The sequence below is a fragment of the Abramis brama genome, assembly GCF_963993115.1.
Source record: "Abramis brama genome assembly, chromosome: 20".
In the NCBI taxonomy this organism is placed as follows: Eukaryota; Metazoa; Chordata; class Actinopteri; order Cypriniformes; family Leuciscidae; genus Abramis; species Abramis brama.
The window spans coordinates 22,944,964-22,970,894 of record NC_139982.1 but is presented as its reverse complement, the minus strand read 5'-3'; the positions used below and the strand labels follow the sequence as shown (position 1 = coordinate 22,970,894).

The window sequence follows — 25,931 nt, the reverse complement described above, 5'->3', positions numbered from 1 at the left end:
GAAAGCATGAATTGGTGACCTGAAGTACAGTGTGTCAAAGGTTTTAGCCTATTGTCTTGAATTTCTTTTTCTGGGCTTTCCGCCAATAGTATTAACTTGTGCCATGTGATTGGATCCAAGGGGCGTTATAATCTCATGTACGATACAGCAGGGTGCCATCTCAAAGTACTGGAGGACTTTCGTTATAAGACATTGTATCTCTCATAGCGATGACCCATTAGATTAATAGTGTGGAGGTCCAGACCTAAATTACTCATAAATAATCTCTATGAACCGGCTCACCTTTTTTGGAAGCATTCTTGGCACCTTTTTGTGAAGGTTTCACATCGCGTTGTCCATCGCTGAGAGAACTCGTACAGCCTTTTGCGCTTTCTTTTTTCACTTTCTCTGCAAAGACAGATGTAAAACAGAATTTTTTATATGTAACAGGTATGTGAAAGATCCAAAAAATAAAAATAAAAAACACACATAGTAAAAAAAACATAGCAAATAAAAATAAATAACAGTAGCAAATAAAAATAAATAGTTATATAAAATAAAATCAAGTTATATGAAAAATACAAAAATAAAACATGAATAAATCATTTTTTTTCTTGTAGTGTGTAATCAAGTGTTGCAGAGAAAGCGTTTTTTTTTTTTTTGTATGCAAGCTTAGCCTGGCTAACGTCAGACCTCGTCTCATTGAGACGTGGTCTGGGAACCACATGTTCATTTTCTCGTATTTGAGGCGTGGTTTACGAATGCCCAGAGCCGTTTATTGGGCGCTACGAATGTCTATCAAATGCGCCTGTACGTAGCTCATAGCCAATCGTTTCAATTATATCAGATGACGTATGTAGAGCGACAGAAATTCGACGAGGAAGAAGACGAAATAAACTTGCGTTCTAAACTACTTATAACACTATCTAAGGCTGCACTGCATCGAAAGGTAACTTCGCGTCTGATGCCATGTTGGATCCATAGATATAAACAAACTGCTTTGGTGTGTCGCATAGACGTCGTCATCGTCTTGCTGCTCCCTCCTCGTTCTGTGATTGGTTCCCTTTTTGAGGGGAAAATCTGGTCCATGGTGCCCAGGCTGCCTAGCAGCGTGAATAAAATCGTGCTGCGCCAAGGCAGCATGGGGAAACCCAGGCTAATGCAAGCTTTTCTATCCCACAAAAAGACAAGCAAAGCAAAACAAATAAAAATACTGCAGACACCCGCCAACTCATCGCAAATTACATGCAAAACACAAATGTTTGTGTCACATTTTAAACTATACAAAAAGTCAAAAGAAACATTTGAAGTACTACGCAACTACAATTAAACCTTAATCCCGAGCTTTGGAGAAAGCAGTAATTTCACAATCTCAATCAGCGGCAGTTTAAAAGATTTAGTTTGCAGTGAATCTCATAAAGACAAGTTCTGGCATGTTCAGGAGCGTAATGAAAAACACGGGAAGGTACCAGGGCTCACCTTGCCTCCCTGAAGCACCCGAGGGCCTCAAACGACACGTAAAGCCTTCTTATTTACTCATTTACATTCATTTTCTGGTAGATTTTTAAACGGCGTACATCAAAAACAAGTCAGAGAGGAGCTATTGAGACTATTCAAAATCCTTTCTGCCAAATTCTTGGGGTTTCCCTTGTAGAGATTCAGAGGTATAATTTTGTAGGGAATAAAAGTTAATGGACCATGTCACCCACTGGCATCGGTTTCAAAGAGCAGGAACAAAACAGATTAGCTGGTGATGCAAAGTAAAGGTTTATTCTGTGGCTCTAATGCAATAATGACAGGGCTATTCTGAAAGAATGATGGGTAATCCCATCATTTTTGTGCTGTTTGATAGGAAGAATGTGCATTGTATTTCTCCTACAACTGGCGTCAAAAAACTGAACATAAACTGATGTGACTGCAGATGAGAACAAATATCTGATATCTGATAAATATCAGATGACAACAAAAGGGTTCAAACGAAAAGAGTTTCTATTTGAGAACAATAAAAGAGAAATTTGGCAGAATGATAGCATAAAGTCTTATTAACTTTAGCCAGCTGTATTAAACTCATCCATGATTGCTCACTTTCTCCAGCCCTCTCTCACAGACACATACAGTCTTTGAAGAAGAGAACGCCCAGCTTTAGGTGGTGCTGAAAAGCGGCTTTCCTCTCGAATTACTCAACTGATAACCTGAAGGCTATCGTACTCTACCAGACGCAGAAAAAGGCCACCTTTCTGTGTTTAAACGTCTGTGCATTGTGCAACCATGATAGCAACCATGACGCATTGGTGTCGATACACATGTTTGGTGTGTATGTGTGTGTGCTGCCACTCTATTAAGAGAAGTCATTTTAAAAGCAGTGTATACAGACAACATCAGTTCAGTTTACCTAGTTTATATAGATCACAGAGTGGTTCAATAAAAACACTGCTAAAGACATTTCTGGTAAACTAGGTACAGTTTAGCACTATAACATTCTAAATAATGGTAATTAAGGCAAATCTTTATGAAGTTACCCATAATAATTGATGCTTGAATAAATAGTGGAAATACTGTGAAACTTTTTATTTGAGTTTTTTTGAAGTAAAAATATCTAAATATCTAGTTCAGTCATGAAACTAGAGGGCGCAGACTGACAGGTCCTTTACATGCAGTCTGCAAGCAATCACATCATTACCGCATGTCACAAGCTGATTGGTCTGCAGCCAATGAGATTGCTTGCTCAACATTGAAATAGTCTAGTTCATTGTTTGCTGTATGCTAGTCCTGCAGCGAGCTATCAGAGTTCCCCTGAAACCATCCACCTCCCCCAGCTCCAGTTTAGCAGATCTAGTCCGCCAAGACCAAATGCATTAACATCGCCATATTCAAATAGCATGCTGTCATGATTGAAATATTCTTAAAACATAAATTTACATTTTTGATGTTGTGGTTGTGTTTTAAGGATACATCGAACAAAATGCAATCAGGCTTATGCTTAAAATAAAGCAGAAAACATAGTTTTCAAAGAGTATACTGTATCTTGGCAAATAAGTCTAAATATCTTATGCATTAAGCCTTCTTATGCGTCATTTAAAGACGCCTGAGGGCAATGCAGAATAAAACGAGCACATTATATAACAAAGAGAACAAGTCTTTTGATTTGAGTTTGTAAAAAATTGTGACACTCTGAATTTCAAGAGCCTTATGCAACAAATGACATCATTTGCATTGGATGTGGATCCACCAGATCAGAAGTGCTGCCGTCACAATCTGCTTGTGCATGTCATGTGTGTCAGTCAGTGCAAGCGTTCAGGTCAGCGTGGATCAGCAGTGGCAGAATTTTCCTGCTCTGAAACTCATATCTGCCACTTCCTCTGACGCACAAACAGCAACAATGTTGGCCTGGCAACAGGTAACCATGGCGTCTGTGCACAGGAACTCTGCAAGACCAAGATTAAACCTGAAGTTTCCTTCTGGACGCCAGCCCGTTTCATAAAGACCGGATCTCTTGTAATGCACTAGTAATGAACTAGATAAAATAATAAAAATAGTACACAGTACAGTATATTATATTATAGAGAAGTGGGGTTTAAAACTGATTCCACTGGTGAAAATACTTTTGCATTGTATGCCATGACTTTAACTTGGATTAAAAATACTAAAATGTATGTTTATTTTCAGGTTTAAATTAGATTTTATCTTTATTTTTTTTCCACAATGTTTTTTTCCTTTAATATTTTTCTTTAATGTAGTCACCATTTAAACACCGCTATATAAATCACTAACAGCTAATTAAATTACATTAGATTAAATTAAAATTCTATTAAAAACTCTCTCCTGTGATGTTACTGAATAGGGGACACGTTACCTTAAGATTATATTGCATAAAGCACAAAACTGTGCAACAATAAAAAACAACATAGTACATTTTGACCTAATAGCAATCTTAAGAAATTAAATAAATAAAATAAATATGAATAAAGACTATAAAAAAGAACTAAAATCATAATTAAATTTATAAATAAATGCACAAATAAATATATCAAATGCATAAATAAGTAAATAAAGTGGGTCTATATTTCCACAAGGATCATAATCATACTTAACTCGCTCATAGAAGCAGTGTGAACATGCAGGATGTCTCATCAGTGTCCAAGATCCACCTTCAAAGCTTCCTGTTCCCATAAATTCCCATTAAAACTCCCATAACTCACTACCATTACACCTGGAGGGAGGGTGCTCCAGGTTCTTATGCACCAGAAAAATTACATTTACCTTTATACATTGGGGCCCAGTGTTTCTTTGAGGGATTTCCTGTACCCTCAAGCAAACAACGCACATCTAACGGAGTTCAAACAAAACACCCAAAAATCAGTTTTCAATTAAGCTGTTTCTCCAAGTTATGTGTGTAGTTTGCACGTGCCAAAATATTGCGCCGCAGGAAAACAGATAACGTGGAGCCTGACAACAGATAACGTGGAGCCTAACAATGAGTACAGTAAAAGTCCTGAGATGAAGCCAAGGAACACAATAGCTTATGTATGCGAATACAAAGGAAATGGGCTGACTTTTGCACCTAAACAATCAATCACAATAAAAACAGTCAAGTAAAAAGACCACCACTTAGAAGACTTAACATTAAAAGACCTGCACCTCCGCAAAGTAAAGCTAACATGCTGGTGATTTAACTTCTGTAATGTCCTGCTCTCCCTTTGATGAGATTTATGGTACAGCTGTGGGACATGTGATTACAGGAGGTCATTAACTAAGATGGGAACCTCATGACACCAAAAAAAAAAAAAAAGGTTTCATTCATGAACATGCTCACTTTAGTTTTAAAGGAGAGTTCATACAAAATTTAAATTCTGTCACCTCAAACTCATCCTCATATCAATCCAACTCTGTATGACTTTTTTATAAATACAAAAAACAGCATACTGGTAGGGAAACAAAATTAAAGAAAATTATTTTTTAGGGTGAACTATTCCTTTAAAAGACTGACTGTAAAATTATCCGCTTGCTTCAGGCTTTGGATTTGATTGTGACAAATTGACACAGGACAATATTTACTGGTAAACCATCTGTTTCTGAGAGAGACGTCACCATGTGCGCTGCTGATGCAGTTCAGACGAACCTTTAAGGATATTAAAGAGATTGAAGCGGACATGAGGAGGTTTGGCATTCAGTAAAACACAAAACCGAAGCATCCTCACACTGATAAACCGTACTCCTTCTGTTTGGACAAATCCTGGGCTATATTCCAATATTACATGGAAACGCAATCTGAGGGAGAAACATTATGGCATGAATGATTACCAAAACTTTCTAGGTCACTAATCAAGACAAATTAAGCACATCTTTTATATAAATAAAGGTATTTTTGTTACTATTATTTTACTATTTTAAATAAATACACACATTTTATATGTAAATAAAAAGTAGATAAATTATATAAGTGTTTTTTTTTTATTATTTTTTTATTTTTTACATAATGTAAAAATGTAATTTTGCATAAAAAATATTTATGATTTGAACATTTAATTATCTTTAAATGGCTTCCCACATGCTATTTTATTTATTTAACATCACTCTGCTTTTGGTTTTCAAAGCATGTCTTTCCAGGGACAGGTAAGAAGGTCACAAAGGGGAATAAAGGAGGAGTTGTGGAGGGAGGCCCACCACTGCATTGTGCTTTCTGGCCATCAATCAGTCCTGAATCCTCTTTCAAAGATAGTCATCTATTAAAGCCTCAGGAATATCAATCACTGCAGGGTCGAAATGCAAAGGCGGCTCATAGAAGAACTACTTGATACTGGTCTTTTCAATCTGAGACACTAACCATGGCTTTCATTTCAAGCATCACGAATTTCCATCAGAAAAAGAGTTTAAAAATAAAATAAATCAATTCTAAATTTAAAGTAATTAAGTAATGACAATTCTGCAACATACTGTACATACTGTGTTAATATAAAGTTGGAAAAAAAAACCGCACTGAACTCAATCAATCCATTTCTAAATATATGCACAGACAGTCTGCTCTTTTAATCCATGTGAAGTGGTAGGCTAGATCATTTACCAGTTGATTTGAATGCATCAATATGGCAAGAATGGGAGGAGCTTCCTAACCTGCTGACACTGAGCTTAGACTTCACCACATTCCCTCACTTAGGACTCGACTTTTAATGGGCCTTTAAGCCTGATTGCAGGTCAGGGGCCAGCACAGGGGCCAAACACTCAACAAGGACTTAAGGAACATGGAAAAAAGTGTGCTGGAGAAGATGTTTTTTTAATTTTTTTATTCTGATAAGAATTTCTATAGTGATAGTCTGGATTAGAGCGGCACGATTAATCGTTAAAAGATAGCGATCTCGATTTAAACCCACGCGATCTCATTCCTAAATGACAACAATTCGGCCAATTCTGTAAAACCTTTGACAAAATCACAACGGAACATTAAAATCTGCATTGATGCTTCAACTGAGCCAGAGAAAGCAGTTATCATGTATAGGTATGAAACAGCTTCACAATCACTATTTTCAACCACACAGTATTGTTATTTCTGTAGTGACAAGTGACTTAAAAAAGTATTTGCCATTGAATCATTCATTCCAGAGATTCGCTCAAAAACGCTGATTCATCCAGTAATGAAACAAGTGAAGTCTTTATGAGTGAATCATTGAATCATTCATTCAAACCATTTAATTAACCTTATTAAAATTAAACCTTTTAAATAGACTGCAGCAATTAACATTTTGTCAGAACCTCTACTGAATTACAGGTTATTTTGTTTAGTTGTCTGTTCAGAATCATGGGAGAACTGTGATCTCTGTGTTTGAAGCAATACAAAATCGTGACAATTTTTTCAGAATCGCGCAGCTCTAGTCTGGATTTTAGCCATTTTGCTTGTCTTAGGTCTTTTTTGTCTTTCTGATAAGGCTGTCAATTGATTACATTTTTTAATGACATTCAAATGTAGCATACGCTGATTGATTAAAATAATTGCAAACAATCGTATATCATAAGCTGCTTTGAAATGAAAGCTGTCTGTTAATACTGGACATAGTTACAAAAGACTAGAGCATCTTTCAATCACTGCACAAGCCCTTGTTAGTTTTAATGGGAGGGAATAAAAATATCCCAATGGATATGATGAGTCACAGAAGCATAAACCAACAGAAGTCCAGCATAGCGTGTCTGTTAATTCCTTTGCGGTTTGGCTTTTTCCTTCACTTTAAATTACTAGGTTGTTATACATTTCCTTTTCAAGTTTTGTCCCAGATTCGCTCAAGTCCTTTTCTAAAATAAAATTGCCCAAGAGTTCTTATATATTGCAAATCCAGACGGAAAGAGCTAAAGACAGGATTTAGCTTTCAACTTTGTGAGGGAAAAAAAAGTTAAACGTTCTCCTGCAGAGACAGCTCTATATGCAAGACATTTGTAGGGTGATTTACCTAAAAAGTCTGTATAAAAACATTGATGTTTTCCCAACAACCACACTGACTCAACCAATGGCGTGATCTGTTTGATCAACCAATGGAAGATGGGGGGAATATTCAAGATTCAAGAGACCTGCTTAAAACATTCATTAGTCGTGCAAGCAAAATGTGCTAGAAATGGTATGATAAGGGACTGTGAACTGAAACTCTAGCAATCACCCATCAATGCCTTAGCAACCACCCAAAACATTCAATCAACCACTTGGCAATGACAAACAACCACCCAAAAAAAAAACTATTTATTGCCTAGAAATTCATGAGAATACTCTAGCAACACCCTAGAAACTATCCAAATCCTTGCAACCACCTGGCAACGCTCTGGCAACCACTCATAAAACCCTAGCAACTGGGTTTCTAGCTTACTAACCAAATAAGCAAATTAAGCACATTTTATTAGTAAATAAATACAAATAAATTGTCTAATATAAATGTATTTATTTAAAGCTACACTGTGTAGGATTTTCTCCCATCTAGCGGTGAAATTGTTTATGACTACCAACTGAATATTACTTTCTAGCCCCTCCCATTCCGAGGGCTTTTTAACTCCTACGGTGGCCGTATTATTTCAAATCTGCCGGCAGTCGCGAGTAATCTCCCCCTCGCATTCGCCACGGTGCCACTGAGTGTAAAAACGCGAAAGGCGAAGCTTGAATTTCCAGGTATGTCCCTCTTTGGCTAATGTATTTTCACGATGGAGGCACAACATGGCTGCCGCCATTCGAGCGACTCGCTTGAAGCGACAGTTCTTGAAGAAACTGCCTATAGCGACTACCTTGCAACCACCTAGCAACGTCATAGCAACCACCAATTAAACCCTAACAACTGTTGAGAAATGCCATAGAAATCCATTCAAGTGCTGAGCCAACACCTACAGTAGCAACACCCTAGAAACCACCCAGAAAACAACCACCCGGCAACCACCCGGAACACCCTAGAATTCTAAGCAACCACCGTCCTAGAAGCTAAAAATCTAAAATGATCATGTAATGATTATTTCAATTTAGACTTTGTTTGAAACAACTAAACAGATTCTAAATATCATCATTTTTGGTATCACTTTATTTTACAGTGTCCTTGTTACACGTTACATGTAGTTACTGTAGTAATAACTATAAATTATGTATAAATACATGCAACTAACCCCAATCCTAACCCTATAGTAAGCAAGGACATGTAGTTAATTATTACACAGTACTTAAATGCATAATTGACCCTTCGCAGGGAGTTTGATTGACAGACGATCTGACCAATCATAATCCGCCATCCGCCATTTTTGTCCGACAAAGCAGTCAGGAGAGTTAGTAGATTAACGTTGGAGGATTTGAACAGTGCACTGACGTCTTTCCGTGGTTAAAACAACATTCCTTCTTATGTTCTTTCATGTTTATTTGATGCTATAAATTAACTAGAAGGAAGAGATGATCGGTTCACGAGCAGCTTTAAGAGGCTCTACAGCGATCTGTCAGACACATTAAAGAGCCACAAAATGGTATTTATTGTTTAAATTTCTTTAAAAAATGACCAAATTTCAAAGTTGAGACTTTGTTTCATATCAGAAGTAACCTGGTCAGTCCTGTCTGTCAGCGCGTTGTCAGTGTCCTTTCTGCTCCACAATGTATTTTTCACTGTGAGAGAACATCCTGGGGCGTGAGAGCGGCGTGGCTTGTCGGACATAGCAACAGTAACTAAAGGGGGCGGGTCTTTGCGAACGGTCAATTACACTGTAACACAGACACCTTAAAATAAAGTGTAACCTAATTTTTTTTCTATCAAGTGAATACAGTAATATTACACATAGTTATTACAGGATCCATAAAACATCTAGTCTTTTAAACCTTTTAAAAAATGTGATTTTTTTTATTTTAAATATTGCATAATCCTACAGATGGTAAAACAGACTTTTGGCAAACAAACACATTTAGGCTTTACTGCATAACATAAACAAAACACCTTTAAAGGGATAGTTCGGCCAAAAATGATATTAAACCCATGATTTACTTACCCTCAAGCCGTTCGAGATGCATATGTCAATCGACCATTGCCGGAAGCCAGTTATTTTCATTTATAAAGTTTTAAGTATACTTATATATGTATATAATACGGATTACCCTCAGAAGGCCTTCGTTTATCCCCCTGGAGCAGGATGGATTACTTTTGTGAAGGATGCATGCACATTTTTGGGACTTGAAGGAGGTGGACCCCATAACTTGACATTATAGATCTAAGACATTTTCTAAAATAACTGAAAATGTGTTAATCTGAAAAATGATTGACATATGCATCTCGAACGGCTTGAGGGTGAGTAAATCATGGGTTAAATATCATTTGTGGCTGAACTATCCCTTTAAGAAAAATTACATAATGGACAAATGCAGAAATGAATGTCCTCCAGTTCAGAAGAGACTGAAACTGTCCATCACATGGAAACCACCTTCAATCACAAGTGCACGACCTCGAGAAGATAAACCTCTACTCTCAGCACATAGAAGTTCAGGAGACACATGAAATGGTTCAAAGTGGATGATGGGTGGCCTGATACTGAAAGTCCAGGAAAGCCTTCTGTCATTAGTGGATTTATAACCAACATAAGGCATTACTCAAGAGGGTCGGAAGAATTTCACCTTTCTGACCTGGCTAAGCCCGAGCCTAAGCCGCACTGCCCACTTTTGACAAAATGCAATGAAGCCATCTCTTCACGCTCATCAACTGTGTGCCGCCCAGAATGAGAAGGCTTGCGTTGGTCATTGTCTGTTTCACATCTTCTGAATAAGCGCTGGGCGGTCATTTGATTAAGCCGGTCCAGCGGGAGCACTCGGGTTACAGAAAATATTAGCCTTCAGCAGAACGTGCTCGGGGACAGAACAGTCAAATGCAGTGAAGGGCTGACTTAATCATCTCATTTTACAGGATTAGAGGAGAAATGGCTGACTATTGTGTTTGCCCAGGCACAGAGCCCTGCTCAAGGTGACCAGAGAAGCAGATTCAGAGCTAAAACACAACATAAACGGTTTTGATAGCTGCTTTATAAGGCTTTTCAGGTATATTTTTCAGTCAGCGCTGTACCATCCCAAAGACCAGAGTCATCGTCAGGGGATCCCAAAAAGGTCAGCTAAGATATTGAACACTTGTTGTATTGCAATTGATTGTGATTATAAAAATATATCGCAAATAAATAATTCTTATGAACTGGTTATTTTAATAATAAAGACTCTTAAGTCTCTTAAGTTATTGTACTGAACCAATGAACAAAAGAACTGTTTTGAGAATTTAAGATCTGTGAAATGTAAATCAACATTACTGCCTGGCTTATATGACAATGTGTATTTACAGATATGTGCACAACTGTTCAAAGGTTTGGGGTCAGTAAGATTTTTTTTTTTTAACTAGTCTCTTATTTTAAACAGAGGCTGCATTAATTTGATCAAAAATAGTTAAAAACTAGCCTGGCTAACGTCAGACCTCGTCTCATTGAGATGTGGTCTGGGAACCACGTTCATTTTCTCGTATTTGAGGCGTGGTTTACGAATGCCCAGAGCCGTTTATTGGGCGCTACGAATGTCTATCAAATGTGCCTGTACGTAGCTCATAGCCAATCGTTTCAATTATACCAGATGACGTATGTAGAGCGACAGAAATTCGACGAGGAAGAAGACGATGGGTCAGAGATTTATGTGTACACGATGGCGTTCAGCAACTAAACTACTTAGAACACTATCTAAGGCTGCACTGCATCGAAAGGTAACTTCGCGTCTGATGCCATGTTGGATCCATAGATTTAAACAAACTACTTTGGTGTGTCGCATAGACGTCGTCATCGTCTTGCTGCTCCCTCCCCGTTCTGTGATTGGTTCCCTTTTTGAGGAGAAAATCTGGTCCATGGTGTCCAGGCTGCCTAGCAGCGTGAATAAAATCGAGCTGCGCGCAAGGCAGCATGGGGAAACCCAGGCTAGTTAAAAACAGTAATTCCGTGAAATATTATAATAATTTAAAGTAACTTTTCTATTTAAATATATTTTAAAATATAATTAATTCCTGTGAAGGTTAAGCTGTATTTTCAGCATAGTTTCTCCAGTCTTCAGTGTCACATGATCATTCAAAAAATGAATCTAATATGCTGATTTGCTGCTCAAGAGACATTTCTTATTATTATTAATAATGAAAACCGTTGTGCTGCTTAATATTTGTGTGGAAACGGTGATACATTTTTTTCAGGATTCTTTGATGAATATGTTCAGAAGAACAGCACTTATTTGAAATAGAAATACAAAATATTTGTAACATTATACATGTCTTTACTGTCATTTTTTAAATCAATGTAATGTGTTCTTGCTGAATAAAAGCATTCACGGTTTTAAAAAATTTTGTGACACCTAACTTTTGAACGGATATACCGTCTGCGTGTGTGTGTGTGTGTATATGTATGTGTATATATATATATATATATATAATTTTTAATTTTAGTAAATAATATACAAGTATTTTACATTTTGGATTCATTGCACCTGTAGGAATCAGCTGAGTCACTGCACCACAGACAGCAGGGGAAAACAGCGCTGAGATAGCAGCACACCTCAGGATTCTGCCAACACACTCACAAGCAAAATGCAATCCTGCTCTCAGGCAACACACACTTTTCTGTACCGCACACCCCCATGAGAGTCTATACAGCAATCATCAGATATGTCCATGAAATAGAAATGACAAATCTGTTCCTGTAAGCTATAAAGCATGACTTTCAGACGTAGATTCAGACTTAAGTTCCTCTGAGCCCTAAGAGAGACCTGCAGAAGAACAGCCACTTTATTAGCTGAAACAGGAAATAAAAAAACTTTTCAAAGCTTTTATAGTGTATAATCATCAAATTTTACATCATCTTTGTCAATAGTATAAAAAGGAACTACAGTATTTATGCACTTGATCCTCGCCAAGCCCCGCCTCCATTGGTTACTGTTAATAAGTCAAACAAGCTTTACAGATCATTCCATAAGAATGAAGATATCTGTGTATGGTGTGAGTTAAATAAAGTGGCATAAATCTGAAAAAATATAATTTTAAACTTCCGTTCAAAGGTTTGGAGTTGGAAAGATTTTTTTTATGTTTTTGAAAAAAGTCTTTTATGCTCACCAAGTCTGCATTTATTTGATCAAAAATACAGTAATATTGTGAAATATTACATGTAATATTTCTTTTATATCCAAAATAACGGTTTTCTATTTATTTGAAAACAATTTATTCCTGTGATGGAATAAATAGATCATTACTCTAGTCTTCGGTGTCACATGATCCTTCAGAAAACATTCTAATAGGCTGATTTTGATGCTCAAGATACATTTATTATTATCAATGTTGAAAGCAGTTTTCATATTTTTGTGAAAAATTCAGGATTCTTTGATGAATCGAAAGTTCAAAAGAACAGCATTTATTTGAAACAGAAATCTTTTGTAAAGGCCCGTTCACATCAAGGACGATAACTATAATGATAACAATAAAGAAAAATCATTCTACCGGTATATATAAAAGAATTGCAGAGTCCACATCACAGCGATAACAACACAGAGGAACGATATCGTTGGAATCACTATCAGAATGATTTTGTCTAGTTGATGAATAATAAAAACATTGAGAGCCAATCAGAATCCATCCCGCTTTGAAGAGCTTGAGCATTTAAAGCAGCAGACGTCAAACCTGCAGCACGTGCTTAGAAAAAACAGAACGATATCATCCGCTGGTGTGGATGTTAATATAGTTGTTATTACAGTTCTTTTTATAGCTATCTTGGTGTGAACGGGCCTTAACACATTTTATGTTAACAAATGAATGCATCCTTACTTTGAAAAAACTTTTTTACTTAAATGAATTGTGACATTTTAAAGCATTTTTATGTGCTACTGTTCTTTAAAGAAAGTGCTGAATTAAATCAATAACATGATTAAAGCTGCTCAAAATGCAGAGAGAGCAAAGCAGAACAAACCTAATGAACTCATGCTCAAAAACCTAATGAACTCCCTGTTGTCCAAAACAAAAATCAAATACCTTCAGGCAGCCTATGATGTCACGGACAGGTGTGCATAATAAACATACAATCTATTTAAAGATACCGACCACTAAAAACTCTTCGTTCAACAGTAAGTCAGCTGTGGTCGTTCTGTGGCTTCCTGACATCCAGGTGTTTCCCAAATAGACCTTCCATTAAAGAAGCTCAGGTGCAGTGAGTGACGGCATTGTGAGTCAGTTCTCATTACCTTGTTAAAAGGAGGACAGAGACGGCCCCATGGGTGACTCATATTGACTCACAGAGCTTTGGATGATAATTCATACTGTAAAAATCACTGCCTGGGCCTTTCAAACACACCAGCCCACTGCAAAAAACAACTCCGGCATGCCCACCCACCCTCAGGGAGCTTCTTCGTTGTTAAAAGCCGATGAGTCACGGCCGCCAGACAGAGAAGTGCCCGTTGAACGGGATTCTGTCAAACCTACTGTAAATCAACTTAAACCAGAAGCTGTGAATGAGGACACTCTGAGCAAAAACTAAAATAATTCCAGGGACTCTCGGTAAGAGAAGAGAAACCTAATGATCCCCGTGTGGGCGGACAAGAGAATATGGAGGTTTTTTTCACTGGGAATAGAGAGCTAAGAGCTACAGTAAGATAGACAGACAATTGTGGTGATTAGCTGGAACGTGAATTCATAAAACATTAAGGTATAAACAAACAGAAATAAAGCTATGAGTCAATGAGTAAAAATACTTGTGTAAAATGTTAAAAGTACCAGATATTGCAATCAGAATTGTACAGGAATCTTGATTTCTGCCACAACATTCAGATGGTCAGAATTTGGCATAAACAACATGAAAGCATGGATCCATCCTGCATTTTATCAACGATTCACACTGGTGGTGGTGTTATTGTGTGGGGAATATTTTCTTGGCACACTTTGGACCCCTTTGGGAACCATTTGAGCATTGTTTAAACACCACAGCCTACCTGAGTATTGTAAAGCATCGCTTTATGACCACAGTGGACACATCTTCTGATGGCTACATTCGGCAGGATAACGCGCCATGTCACAAAGATCAAATCATCTCAAACTGGTTTCTTGAACATGACAATGAGTTCGCTAAACTCTAATGATCTCCACAGTCACCAGATCTCAATCCAATAGAGCACCTTTGGCATGTGATGGAACGGGAGATTCGCATCATGGATGTGCAGCCGACAAATCTGCAGCAACTGCGTGATGTTATCATGTCAATATGGACTAAAATCTCTGAGGAATGTTTTCAGCACCTTGTTCAATCTATTCTACAAAGAATTAAGGCAGTTCTGAAGGCAAAAGGGGGTCCAACCCGGTACTAGCAAGGTGTACCTAATAAAGTGGCAGATGAGTATAAATGTTATTGTTATCTGATTCTGATATTGTAAGAATGGAATAAAGTGAGTGAAAAAAGTCAAAACGTATAAACAAAAAAGATGTAAAGGTAAATAAATTAATAAATAAATGAAAATATAATATAATATAGAATATTCACATTTTTTCTATTGTGTTAAATTAATTTTAAGTGAACTTTTGATTTAATTGAGATTTTTAGACCTTTTTATTAAGATACTTCTATAAACCATTAGTGTGCAAAAACACTGAAAACCACATTAGTACACAAGGTCTGTTCACTTTGGCCTGTTCTTCCTGAAGTCAAAGATAGCATCCAGCCTGAGCACACTTAAGAGTGCGCTTTGTACATTCGGGCAAGGCATCCTCCCCTGGGTCTAACATGAGATGCAGCTGACATTTTGTTCCCAAAAAGCTGGCACTTAAAGACTCATCTAGTCAAAAGCATCCCTGTCATTGGTCCCCTATCGGACGCTGATGACCGAAGAGATTGAGTCAACAGTATGTCCCTATCTAGTGTCTCTGTCAGCCCATTACACTTGACCCTTAGTCTTGAACTCAGCGTCTTGCTTACAGCACAGTAGGCTACTGAGGCACATGGGACAAAATACTGTACTGAAGGTGGGCTCATATGTACACTAAACAAACAAGCGGGACAAAGGAGGAGGTCTTATGTAAGGGGGCTGGAATGTCTGCACATGTTTGGATGGGGCTGTGCTTGGAGAACAAGCGTATTCATTGTTGAAATCGACTGAATGTTGTAAGCTGTCCTTGCATGCTCGGATGTTTTAAAGTGGGATTGTGTGTATGCGTTTGTTTACCTTCATCCTGTCCACCACTGGCCTCTTCCAATACCAGGCTGTTCATGCAGTTGATTTCCCATTCCTGAACATCAGTGTTCCAGAGTGCTGGGATCAGGACACGATGCTGGGAGCTGGACACATATACAAACACAAAACAGAGTATTACTTTGTCAAACTTAGCATATATTATAATTTAGACTTTTTCTCCACATTTTCCACAATGATTGTTGGGGAAATTTTTTTATATTAACAAATGGCCCAACTGGGTTCCAAGTAACCATAGGAAGTAGCAGGAGAATGCTAGAGTGTCAAAAAAGTTTCCACAAAATATATTTTTAAAACTGTCAAACAAGTGCTCTTAACATATTAATGAAATATGTTGTGTGTTCATGTACTTTTTTTACATTCATCATTATGAAATGTTTTTCTCCAAGGCATGTTGGCCACAATTATTGGCACCCCCAGAAATGATCAAGAGTAAAATAACTCTTAAGTACATTCCCATTCATATTTACGTTTTTTTTAGCACACCAGGATGACTAGAAGCATGAAATTGTCCAGCTATGACTTCCTGTTCCACAGGAGTAGAAATATGAGGAAACACAAAGGCCAAATTCCCTTAATCATCCATCACAATGAATAAAACCAAAGAATATAGTTCTGGTGCGCAGCAAAAGATTGTTGAGCTTCACAAAATAGAAAGAAATTAGCTAAAGAATTGAAAATCCTCATTTTTGCCACGAGGGCAAAAATTAAGAAGTTCCAACCAACTAAAGATGTTACGAGTCTGCCAGGAAGAGGACGTGTCTATATCATCCTAATGCATGGTGAGGAGGAGAGTTTGAGTGGTCAAAGACTCTCCAAGGATCACAGATGGAGAATTGCAGAGATTAGTTGAGTCATGTGGTGCTGTTTGATAAAAACATTTAGGCTTTCTGACCCAAAGTTGTTTGGGAGGGTTTCAAGAAAAATCCTCATCGCTCATCCAAAAACAAACTCCAGCATATTCAGTTGTCAGAAATTACTTGAATTTCAAAAGGGATTCAATGGTCAGATGAAACTAAAAAACTAAAAAAAAAAAAAAAAAAACAGGCAAACAAGGATAAAAAGTACCCCATGCCCACGGTTAAATATATCCTTCAGAAATCATTCTAATATGATAATTTGATACTCAGTTATTATCAATGATGGAAACAGTTGTGCTGTTTAATATATTTTTTTGGAATACTTTTTTCAGGATTCATTGATGAGTAAACGTTAACAGCATTTATTCATAAAAACAGCATTTATTCAAAATAAAAACATTTCTAACAATATAAATCGTTACCATCACCTTTTATCAATTTAACGCATTCTTGTTGAATTAAAGTACTAATTTCTTTTAAAAAAAATAGTTATTGTTCCCAAACTTTTGAACGGTAGTGTATATTGTTACAAAAGATTCCTATTCTAAATAAATACAGTTCTTTTTAACTTTTTATTCATCAAATAATCCTGAAAAAAGTATCTCAGGTTATAAAAAAATATTAAGCAGCACAACTGTTTCCAACATTGATCATAAATCAGCATATTAGAATGATTTCTGAAGGATCATAAGACACCAAAGACTGGAGTACTTGCTGATGAAAATTCAGCTTTGCATCACAAAAATAAATTACATTTTAAAGTATATTAAAAAAGAGAACCATTATTTTAAATTGTAATAATATTTCATAATATTACTGTTTTTTTTTTTGGTTTTTTTTGTTTTTTAACTGCAGGCTTGATGAGCATAAGAGACTTCTTTCAAAAGCATTAAAAATAGTAGTGTTTCCAAACTTTTGACTGGTACTGTATGTATATGTATATGTATATATATATATATATATATATATATATATATATATATATATATATATATGTATATATATATATATGTATATATATATATGTATATATATATATATATATATATATATATATATATATATATATATATATATATATAAAATTATAAATGGTTACATAAATATGTATAGCTATTATACCTATATTATAAATACTTTTACTTTGTGGGTCCTTGGTAACATTAAGTTTGAAAAAAATTTTGGATTAAGTGACGTCAGCTGAGGTGGGTTCAGAAGTTGATGAAAGATTAGGGAAGACAAAAATGCATCTAGCATCTATAATCTACAGCTTTTCTAACAAATCTGACAGTTTTAGACCATTTTGACATAACCTCTGGATCAAACAGCAGCCAGAAAATGAAAAATGAAAACATTAGAGATTAAACAAAAAACTAAAATATTTATTTCCCTTTGCTATTAAAAGAAAACGCTATCACTGTGCCCTCCTAACAGAGGTAAACCTTGTCTGTCTGTGCTTAATGTCACAGCGAGTTACATAAGTCCTGAAGTGGCCTTGTCAAGGGAAAAAGCCGTACACAAACGGTCTGTCAAGGCTTTGCGGCAGGCAACACGTCAATGGGACTGAATTGGAGGAGGGGGCGAGCATTGTAAAAAAGTGCAAGGACACCCCAGTCCCTTTCATGAAGGACTAACATTGGTCACACAGTCTCTGATGACAGGTGACGAACCCCCTTGTCACTGAGGATACCAAAGAACCAGCTAACACTGAAGTGATGTCAACCGAGTCTCCCTGATTTAATGATTACATACCCACAACTCAACATGAGCTGTAGAAGTTAGTCATCCAAACCAGCTTAGGTTGGTTGGTCTGATGGTTAAATGCACATCAAGCTGGTTTTCACAGCTCGGTTTGATCGTTTTAAAGAGGTTTTAGGAACTTGAAGAACCCCTTTAGACTTTTTTTCTGGAGGGATTTTGAGAGTTTTGAGGCATTCCTTCTCTTTTCACCTCTTTCTTTCGGTTTCTCTCTTTGGCCTCCTAAGCAAGGCGACCGCTTCGTTCTCAGACGGCTCAGTTCTCTGCCTAGCAAAACTCCGATACTCTGAATCAGAGGGGAGCATTTAGGCTTGACCTTGCCGGCACTGACGTCCTGCCAGGCGAGCAACGTGAACCCGTTCCCTGATGTGTAGGAGCTTTGTGTTGACTGCCATCTGCATGTCAATGCCAAATATCCCCTTTGAAACTGGCAAATGGCTTCGTTTGCCCTTATAATCCTGTAAAGTGGCTGGCAAAGCGCAATGGGCTCTGCATGGGCATGAACGTCTCTACCAAGCCACAACAAATATCGTTTTTAAATGTTAATTGAAGATCCATTCGCAAAGGTGAGTTTTAATATGGGCACATGACTATAAAAGAATTCCGGATCACATGACAAAGGATTCAGATTGGCATGACAACACGCAGTATTGAATAAAAGGTGACCATAGAAACAACTTAACAATATGGCCTGGCTTCATGTGTCTTTGAGATCCGCTATGTTAATCAAAGTAGTTCTCATGGCCACGTCGCCATGGTGACTATGACATCATCAAATAAACACATCTGCTATGAAATGACTCCTACCAATATCTGTTTGAAGTTTGCATCGACATGAACACTTTCTCTTATTTCCTCAGTAAACAAGAACTATTTTCTATAAATGTACCTCCTAGAACTTGGACTAGGTCTCGGTTCTTCCACTGTTATGATGAGAAAGACATTATAATGAACCTGCTTGACTTCACTTGATATATTAGTGACCATATTGGGTAAAGAAATAGCAGTTAAATTATCTATATATTATCAGTTTCTAAAGCAATATCAGTTTTTGCATACTTAACAACAGGTTTGCTTGATTTAAGGTTCTTGCAATTTAATGCAAAGACTAAAAGAAAAAAACAAACCAGAAAAGATTTAAAATAAGTCATCATATTATGGCCAAATTAAAGATTAAAAAAATTATTAGTCAAATTTCTATACGTGCATCACAATTTCCCATATTAAAGCATAAATATCTCTGAATATTGCTGCCAATTAAAGGAAAAAAGCCTAAAACAAGGAACGCACAATAATAAGATGATGATGATGATTATCATCATTATTAATATTTCCTTTATTTTTATATTTAGATTACCTTTGCCATCATCTAACGCTCATTTAAAAGTTAATCCTTAAAACGCTAATAATTTAATAAAACTATTAAACGTAATCTTTAGCAAATCTCAAAACGAATATACATCTTTTGATACTGTACATTTTAATGATGTCTAAAGTCACTTAAAATTACTTATTTTAATTTTCAGGCCTGGTTTCACAGACAGTGTAGGCCTTTGTTAAATTAGGACATTTAAGTAGTTTTTATAAACGTTCCTTAGAAGAAAAAAAACATTACTGGTGTGCATCTTGAGACAAAACAATGTCACTGACATATTTTAAGAAATGTCAGTGCAAGTTGCTTTCAGTTAAAACAGCTCAAACATGCATTTTAGTCTGGGATTTGGCTTAAGCCTTCAGTGAAACTGGCATGAATGTTTTATTTTTAATTAATTTAAACAAAATAATATATTTTTAGTATCAATCACAACATGAAAAATCATCTGCCGGACTGTAATATCGTTGCACTCACACGTCCATAGGCACTCGCAGCAGAACGGGCAGCACGGCGGCCTCCTCAGTCATGTTCATGATACGAGACTCCAGCAGCAGGATGATGGTGAGGCCAGTGCGAAATACAGCCTGCAGCCCTACGGAGAGCATGAATAATTGATTGGATCATGTTCGGGAAACCGGTTTTAAAACAATCATTTGCTATTCTGTTTAGTGACTTTAATGGTGCAGAAATCACACACTTCGACTTTGATAAGCAAACATGGCAGCTTGACACTTGGGATGTTATTATTATAGTACAAAAACAAGAAAAAGGGGTGTAATACCGTGCAGCATGATAAGATCCCAGATGGCCAACACCGAGTCCCAGCACGGCAGAGAGGTGAAGAGGGTGAGAAACCACTGCATGATGAAATGCAGAGAAGACACCCCAAGAGTCTCCTAAAAGCAGACAGAAAACAACACACTCCTGTTATTATCTGACAATGCAAACTTAATAGTCTTAGTAAAGTCTTAACACGTAACAATTCTGAAAAAAGGCTTCATTATAGCATTTTATAGAAACAAAGATTTATTTTTCTTTTGAATTGGGATGAAATAAGACTTAATGCAGCACTTACACTGTTAGTGAATAATTACCCACATTTTAGTCTGTTCCTCACACAAAGCTCTTATAAAAGTTGGAATTCAATACAAAATCTATACAGACAAACTTTTAAGCTGTTTTTGCACACTGTTTGAAGCTTGAAAGCTCTAGTCTCCATCCATCAAAATGGAATGGAAAAGAACGACTGGAACCTTCTACTAAACTTCTCCTTAAGACGCCATATTATGCCCTTTTACAGTCTTGATTTTGTTTTTGGGGTCTGCTAGGATAGGTTTTCATGCTTGAATGTTCAAAAAACACATTATTTTTCACATATTTTATTGTTTCAGCATCTCTCTTCCCAGTCTGACTGTAAATGCCCGTTCACACCAAGAACGATAACTATAACTATATTAGCATCCACACCAGTGGACTATATCAATATCGTTTTCTGCACGCTGAGTTGTCGTCTGCTGCTTTAAATGTTCAAGCTCTTTAAAGCAGGATGGATTGGCTGTCTATGTTTTTATCGTACATCAGCTAGAAAAATCGTTCTGATAACGATTCCAACGATATCCGTTGGATATGCTGTTATCGTTATAGTTGTGGTGTGAACTCCGCTATTCTTTTATATTTAGAACAATTTTTAGAACTATACCTTTATCGTTACAGCTATTGTTCTTGTTGTGAACAAGCGTTAACGCTCTGGGGCGCGTGTTCCGAAACCAACTATGATCGCAAGTTCTGTCATTACCAACACAATTCAATGGAACTTGCGTCCAATAGTTGGCTAACGATGCTTTTGGGAAACACACCCCTGTTTAGTTCTGTCTCTATGAAGCCCTATGAAGTTGTGATTGGTCACCCGCTTCGAGCATGTCACGCTCGCTCCTTACCATAACCGAGTTTCAACACACTACTAATACAACACAACCAGGAGTATTGTGACGAGTACGTTCACAGAAGAAAACTGAAGACTACAATCAAAGACTTTCAGGGAGTTCAGAAACAGTGTGATATAGAGAATAACTCCCTTTGAAGTGGACTTTGTGCTTTAACTTTACAGACCTTTTTTCATGCTCAAACAGCAACATTACACATTAAAGAAAATGTAGAAAGCATAAAAGGTCCTCTTTAATGTTAGTTACAATATGAGAGTGAGCAAATTACAGAATGCTTTATTATAACAATCTACTCCGTTTAGTTTTAGGTTTGTCACTGCAATCTGCCCTGCCTATAAGTTTACGGCATCATCTTTTGTCCTGTGCTGCAGTCTAATAGCTCAGCTTTTTAGACAGCTGTGCTGAGTCAACAATCAGAGAGAAGGAAATCCCTTAAGAGTTCTCCAAGCAGCACAAATGCTCTGAGGGGGCGGACAGCCACTACTATAAAAAAAAAAACACAGAAGAGCTCATTTAAAAGCCCCCGGGAAAAGGTCTACAAGACACAGTGACAAATCTGTGAGAGGCATTAAATGAGAGAGGCTTCTCAAGAGAAAGGCTGTGATCTACACAAACTCTAGAGGACCGAGAGACTGTGTGTTATGCAGCATGTGCCCGTTTTTATATTCAGACATTTTCCTGATGAGAGTTCAGGCCAGGATTTAAGACCTCATCTTTAAGGTCTTAGTTTCAAAGGAAGTGCAAAGGAAAGATAAGGTAGAAATAGAATAGAGTAGAAAAGAATAGAAATATATAAAAATAGAAAACAGATATATATATATATATATATATATATATATATATATATATATATATATATATATATATATATATATATATATATATATATGTATATGTATGCATGTATGTATGTATGTGTGTATATATATATATATATAAACCTGGAATGCAATTTCATTATATATAAATGTATTAAAAATTTAGACCATAATTCTCACCAAGTGCTGGAAGAGCAGAGGTTTCCTGTGTTTCAGGAGCTGGTGAAAAACCAAAGCTTGAAGTTGAATCCTGAAAATAAAACAAATGATTCAAGTAGGTAAAAGGTTTATTTGAAAGAAACAAGAAGTTACTAATGCTACGCTAATATATTAGTGAGGCTGATTAATCAACCAATTGTTGGCCTATTTGCAATTATTGACATTGGCCGAAAAACGATCAACTTGGCTGATGTGCGATTTTCAAAATCTTCCAACAGCTTTGTCAACGGATGATTTTAGTGAATCTTGCGCAAATATTGTTTGAAAAAATGTTTTTTTACGAGTTAGTAAAATATTCGTTAAAAAATATAAAGCAGCAAGTAAAGCAGGAACCATTTTATGTGCATGTTTAAAGTTCACACAGTAAAGCTAAGGTCTTACTTCTTCATAGAGGAATCAAAGAGCTCTGAGAGATACTTGGGCTTCTCTAACAGAGCAACCAGAGCCCAGAAAGCCTCTTCTTCAGACAGGATCATTAGGAGCACAGCAGCTATATAGGACATCCCTGAGAAAAACAAAACAAGCCTTAAGGCATCACATAGTCCCATTATGGCCTCAATGTCAAGGACAAACTAGCTAAATTAGCTCCACAGAAGGAAAAAAAACTGCAAACCAAATTATGACCATGACATGCAATATCAACAAGATGGCACTTGACTGCCCTCTTGAGACTGAATATGAGTATATTCTGTACTCAGATATGTTTGAAAGGACCAATAAAGGCACAGGCACAAAGTTCAATAAGATTTCAGTAATGCCAGCGACCTCATTTGTGGAAGTACAGGCAGTTTTTTACCTTGTACATATCCAATCTGGGGATTATATCGGGCAAATGCGATAAGAACTCTGAAAAGTTTGGCCTGGCCCTCAATAGCCTCGGGACGATCCCCCATCAGAGTGCGATGGGTCGGAAATGACCTTCCTATGTAGACAAATATGGAATGGAAATGACACAACCTTTCAAAACTCTATATACAATGCAAAGGTTATAAAAAGAACACATACAAAAGGGCAAATGTTTAAGTTGGCCGATATAGAAGTGTCAGGATTTTTGTAGCTCAAAAAGTAAAGCACGGTGGCAGAAACGACAAGGATATGGGTTTGATTCCCAGTAAACAATCAAACTTTGAATGTATACCCTGGTGCACTTTGGGTAAAAGGCCCTGCAAAATGCATTAATAGAAGTGCAAATCTACATGGGAAGTGTGTTTAGACAGCGCCCCCATGTGGTTTTCCGAATATTGGCCAAGTTCAAACAAAAACACTGCCATCAGTGAAAAAAAAAAGTCAGGACATTTCCCATTTTTTCCTGAAACTGAGGCAGTAAAGCAGTTTTTAGCTGTTCTGAAGTTTGGGGTCTGTAAGATTCTTTTTTTAAATGGTTCTGAAAGAAGTGTGTTATGCTAACCAAATTTATGTAATAGAAAATACAGTAAAAACAGTAATGTTGTGAAATATTATTACAATTTAAAACAACTGTTTTCTATTTGAATACATTTTAAAATGTTATTTGAAATAAAAAATCTTTTCTAACAACATATGTCTTTACTGTCGCATTTGATCAATTTAATGCATCATTGCTGAATAAAAGTATTAATTAAAATTATTACATTTTAATAATTATATAATTTAAATTCAATTAAAAAAAAACATCTTACATATCCCAAACTTAATATTATTTTTGATATTATTAATAATAATAATAATAATAATAAGCAATGTTTCTTGAGCAGTAAATCAGCATATTAGAATGGTTTCTGAAGGATCGTGTGACACTGAAGACATCAGTGGACATCCAAAGGCAGAACTCACGTAGGTCGAGGGCAATCTGTTTGAAGAGTGTGAGGTCAGCACTGGGGAGATCCGACTGTCCGCTGCTGATCTCATTCTCTGTGTCCACTAGAGAGTCTATAGTAGAGATGATGCTGTACTCACTGACTCCAAGATCAACCAGAGGTCTACGGATCTCAGCCTGACATGCCTGAAGTAAACCAATCGGAATGGGTTAAAACAAGGCAAATGTCTCTGATTTGTTTGAATAATAATAAGAAAAATAAATATTTTGATGGGGTTGCACCTCATAATCAAAAGAGCTAGCAGCTCTGAGACTGTCGATATTTAGGAGGCATTTCCAAACTCGTCCACGTATTGCCGGAGGAATACCAATACGAATAAACCTCTCGATCTGATTTTTGGGAAAAGGAATGTGAATTATTAAACACAATAAAACATTACGTAAATCATTTTAAATGCAGGGTAGGGCAAAAATTCATTATTTAAGTTTCGATTTTTAATTGATGAGCTGGAATTGGGTTTGGAATAACAGTAAGTAAAAACACAAGTCATTCATTTAAACTAAATATGCATATTCATTCTTATTCATTCTTGATTTCTCTGAAGATCAGATTTTAAAGAATATACTTACAGATGATATAAAAAATATATAAAAATTTTTTGTGAATGCATTCTCAATCCTGAAAAAATCAACCCTGAGTAAACGTAAAAATATTTCGAGTCTTCTAGAGAAAGATGCACACCTGATTTCTGCAGATGAAACTGGATCCATTCCAGTAAGTGAGAAATTCACACAGCTCCTTCACTTTAACTGGATTAGGCTGAGGATAACTGATGAAAACAGTTAAAGATGCTCCTAATGTTTTACTTGTTGAGCGCACATCATCACAGCATAGTGTTTATTCACGTGAACTGAATTATATTTCGAGTTATGAAAATGAACTGAAAGCTCAACTAAACACATGCATTGAACACACAAAACAGGAAGTAACATATACGTAAGTGTTACCAGTACTAGTATGCGTATGTATTAGTCAACATCTACCTGTAGTCATGACATCTGTGTTGGAGTTTCCTGACTCTTTTCTTACTGAGAGCAAAGCCGAACTCATCGAAGCCTACAGAGCTGCTCCGCCGTGAAGTGCTGCTCTTCCCGCTGCTCGTGCTGCTCACTCTCCTCAACATGGTTCTTCTCAGGCAATCAGTTTGATTTCATTCTGCACGCGAGTCCTTTTTCATCCGCGCGCTGTACACTGACTGTAACCGACACTTGAACTCAGCGCCAAGATGAACACAATCAAACTACTCTTCAAAATAAAAGTCTTGACTCTTGACATATGTCGCAAGACAGTCACAAATAATAATAATATATATAATAATTGATATAAAAAAGAATAATAATAAACTGTATTAAACTTGACACATTTGAAAATGTAATATTATTTTATAACATATTTAAAATTTGGA

General features: G+C 36.6%; 1 protein-coding gene across 1 annotated transcript in view; it reads right to left on the bottom strand.

Annotated features, from left to right (window-relative positions):
• LOC311070940 (uncharacterized protein) overlaps nt 1–25,763 on the bottom strand; it is a 39,443-nt gene extending 13,680 nt beyond the window's left edge. The window contains exons 1-11 of the mRNA XM_084095080.1: nt 25,510–25,763; nt 25,208–25,295; nt 24,748–24,855; nt 24,483–24,651; nt 23,467–23,592; nt 23,052–23,175; nt 22,632–22,701; nt 20,472–20,586; nt 20,165–20,282; nt 15,671–15,783; nt 283–387 (exon numbers count right to left, since the gene is read on the bottom strand). Of these exons, the coding sequence (XP_083951206.1) occupies nt 283–387; nt 15,671–15,783; nt 20,165–20,282; nt 20,472–20,586; nt 22,632–22,701; nt 23,052–23,175; nt 23,467–23,592; nt 24,483–24,651; nt 24,748–24,855; nt 25,208–25,295; nt 25,510–25,649 (1,276 nt within the window). The 5' untranslated portion in view covers nt 25,650–25,763. The remainder of the gene's footprint in view (nt 1–282; nt 388–15,670; nt 15,784–20,164; nt 20,283–20,471; nt 20,587–22,631; nt 22,702–23,051; nt 23,176–23,466; nt 23,593–24,482; nt 24,652–24,747; nt 24,856–25,207; nt 25,296–25,509) is intronic.
• Nucleotides 25,764–25,931: the final 168 nt, after the last annotated feature.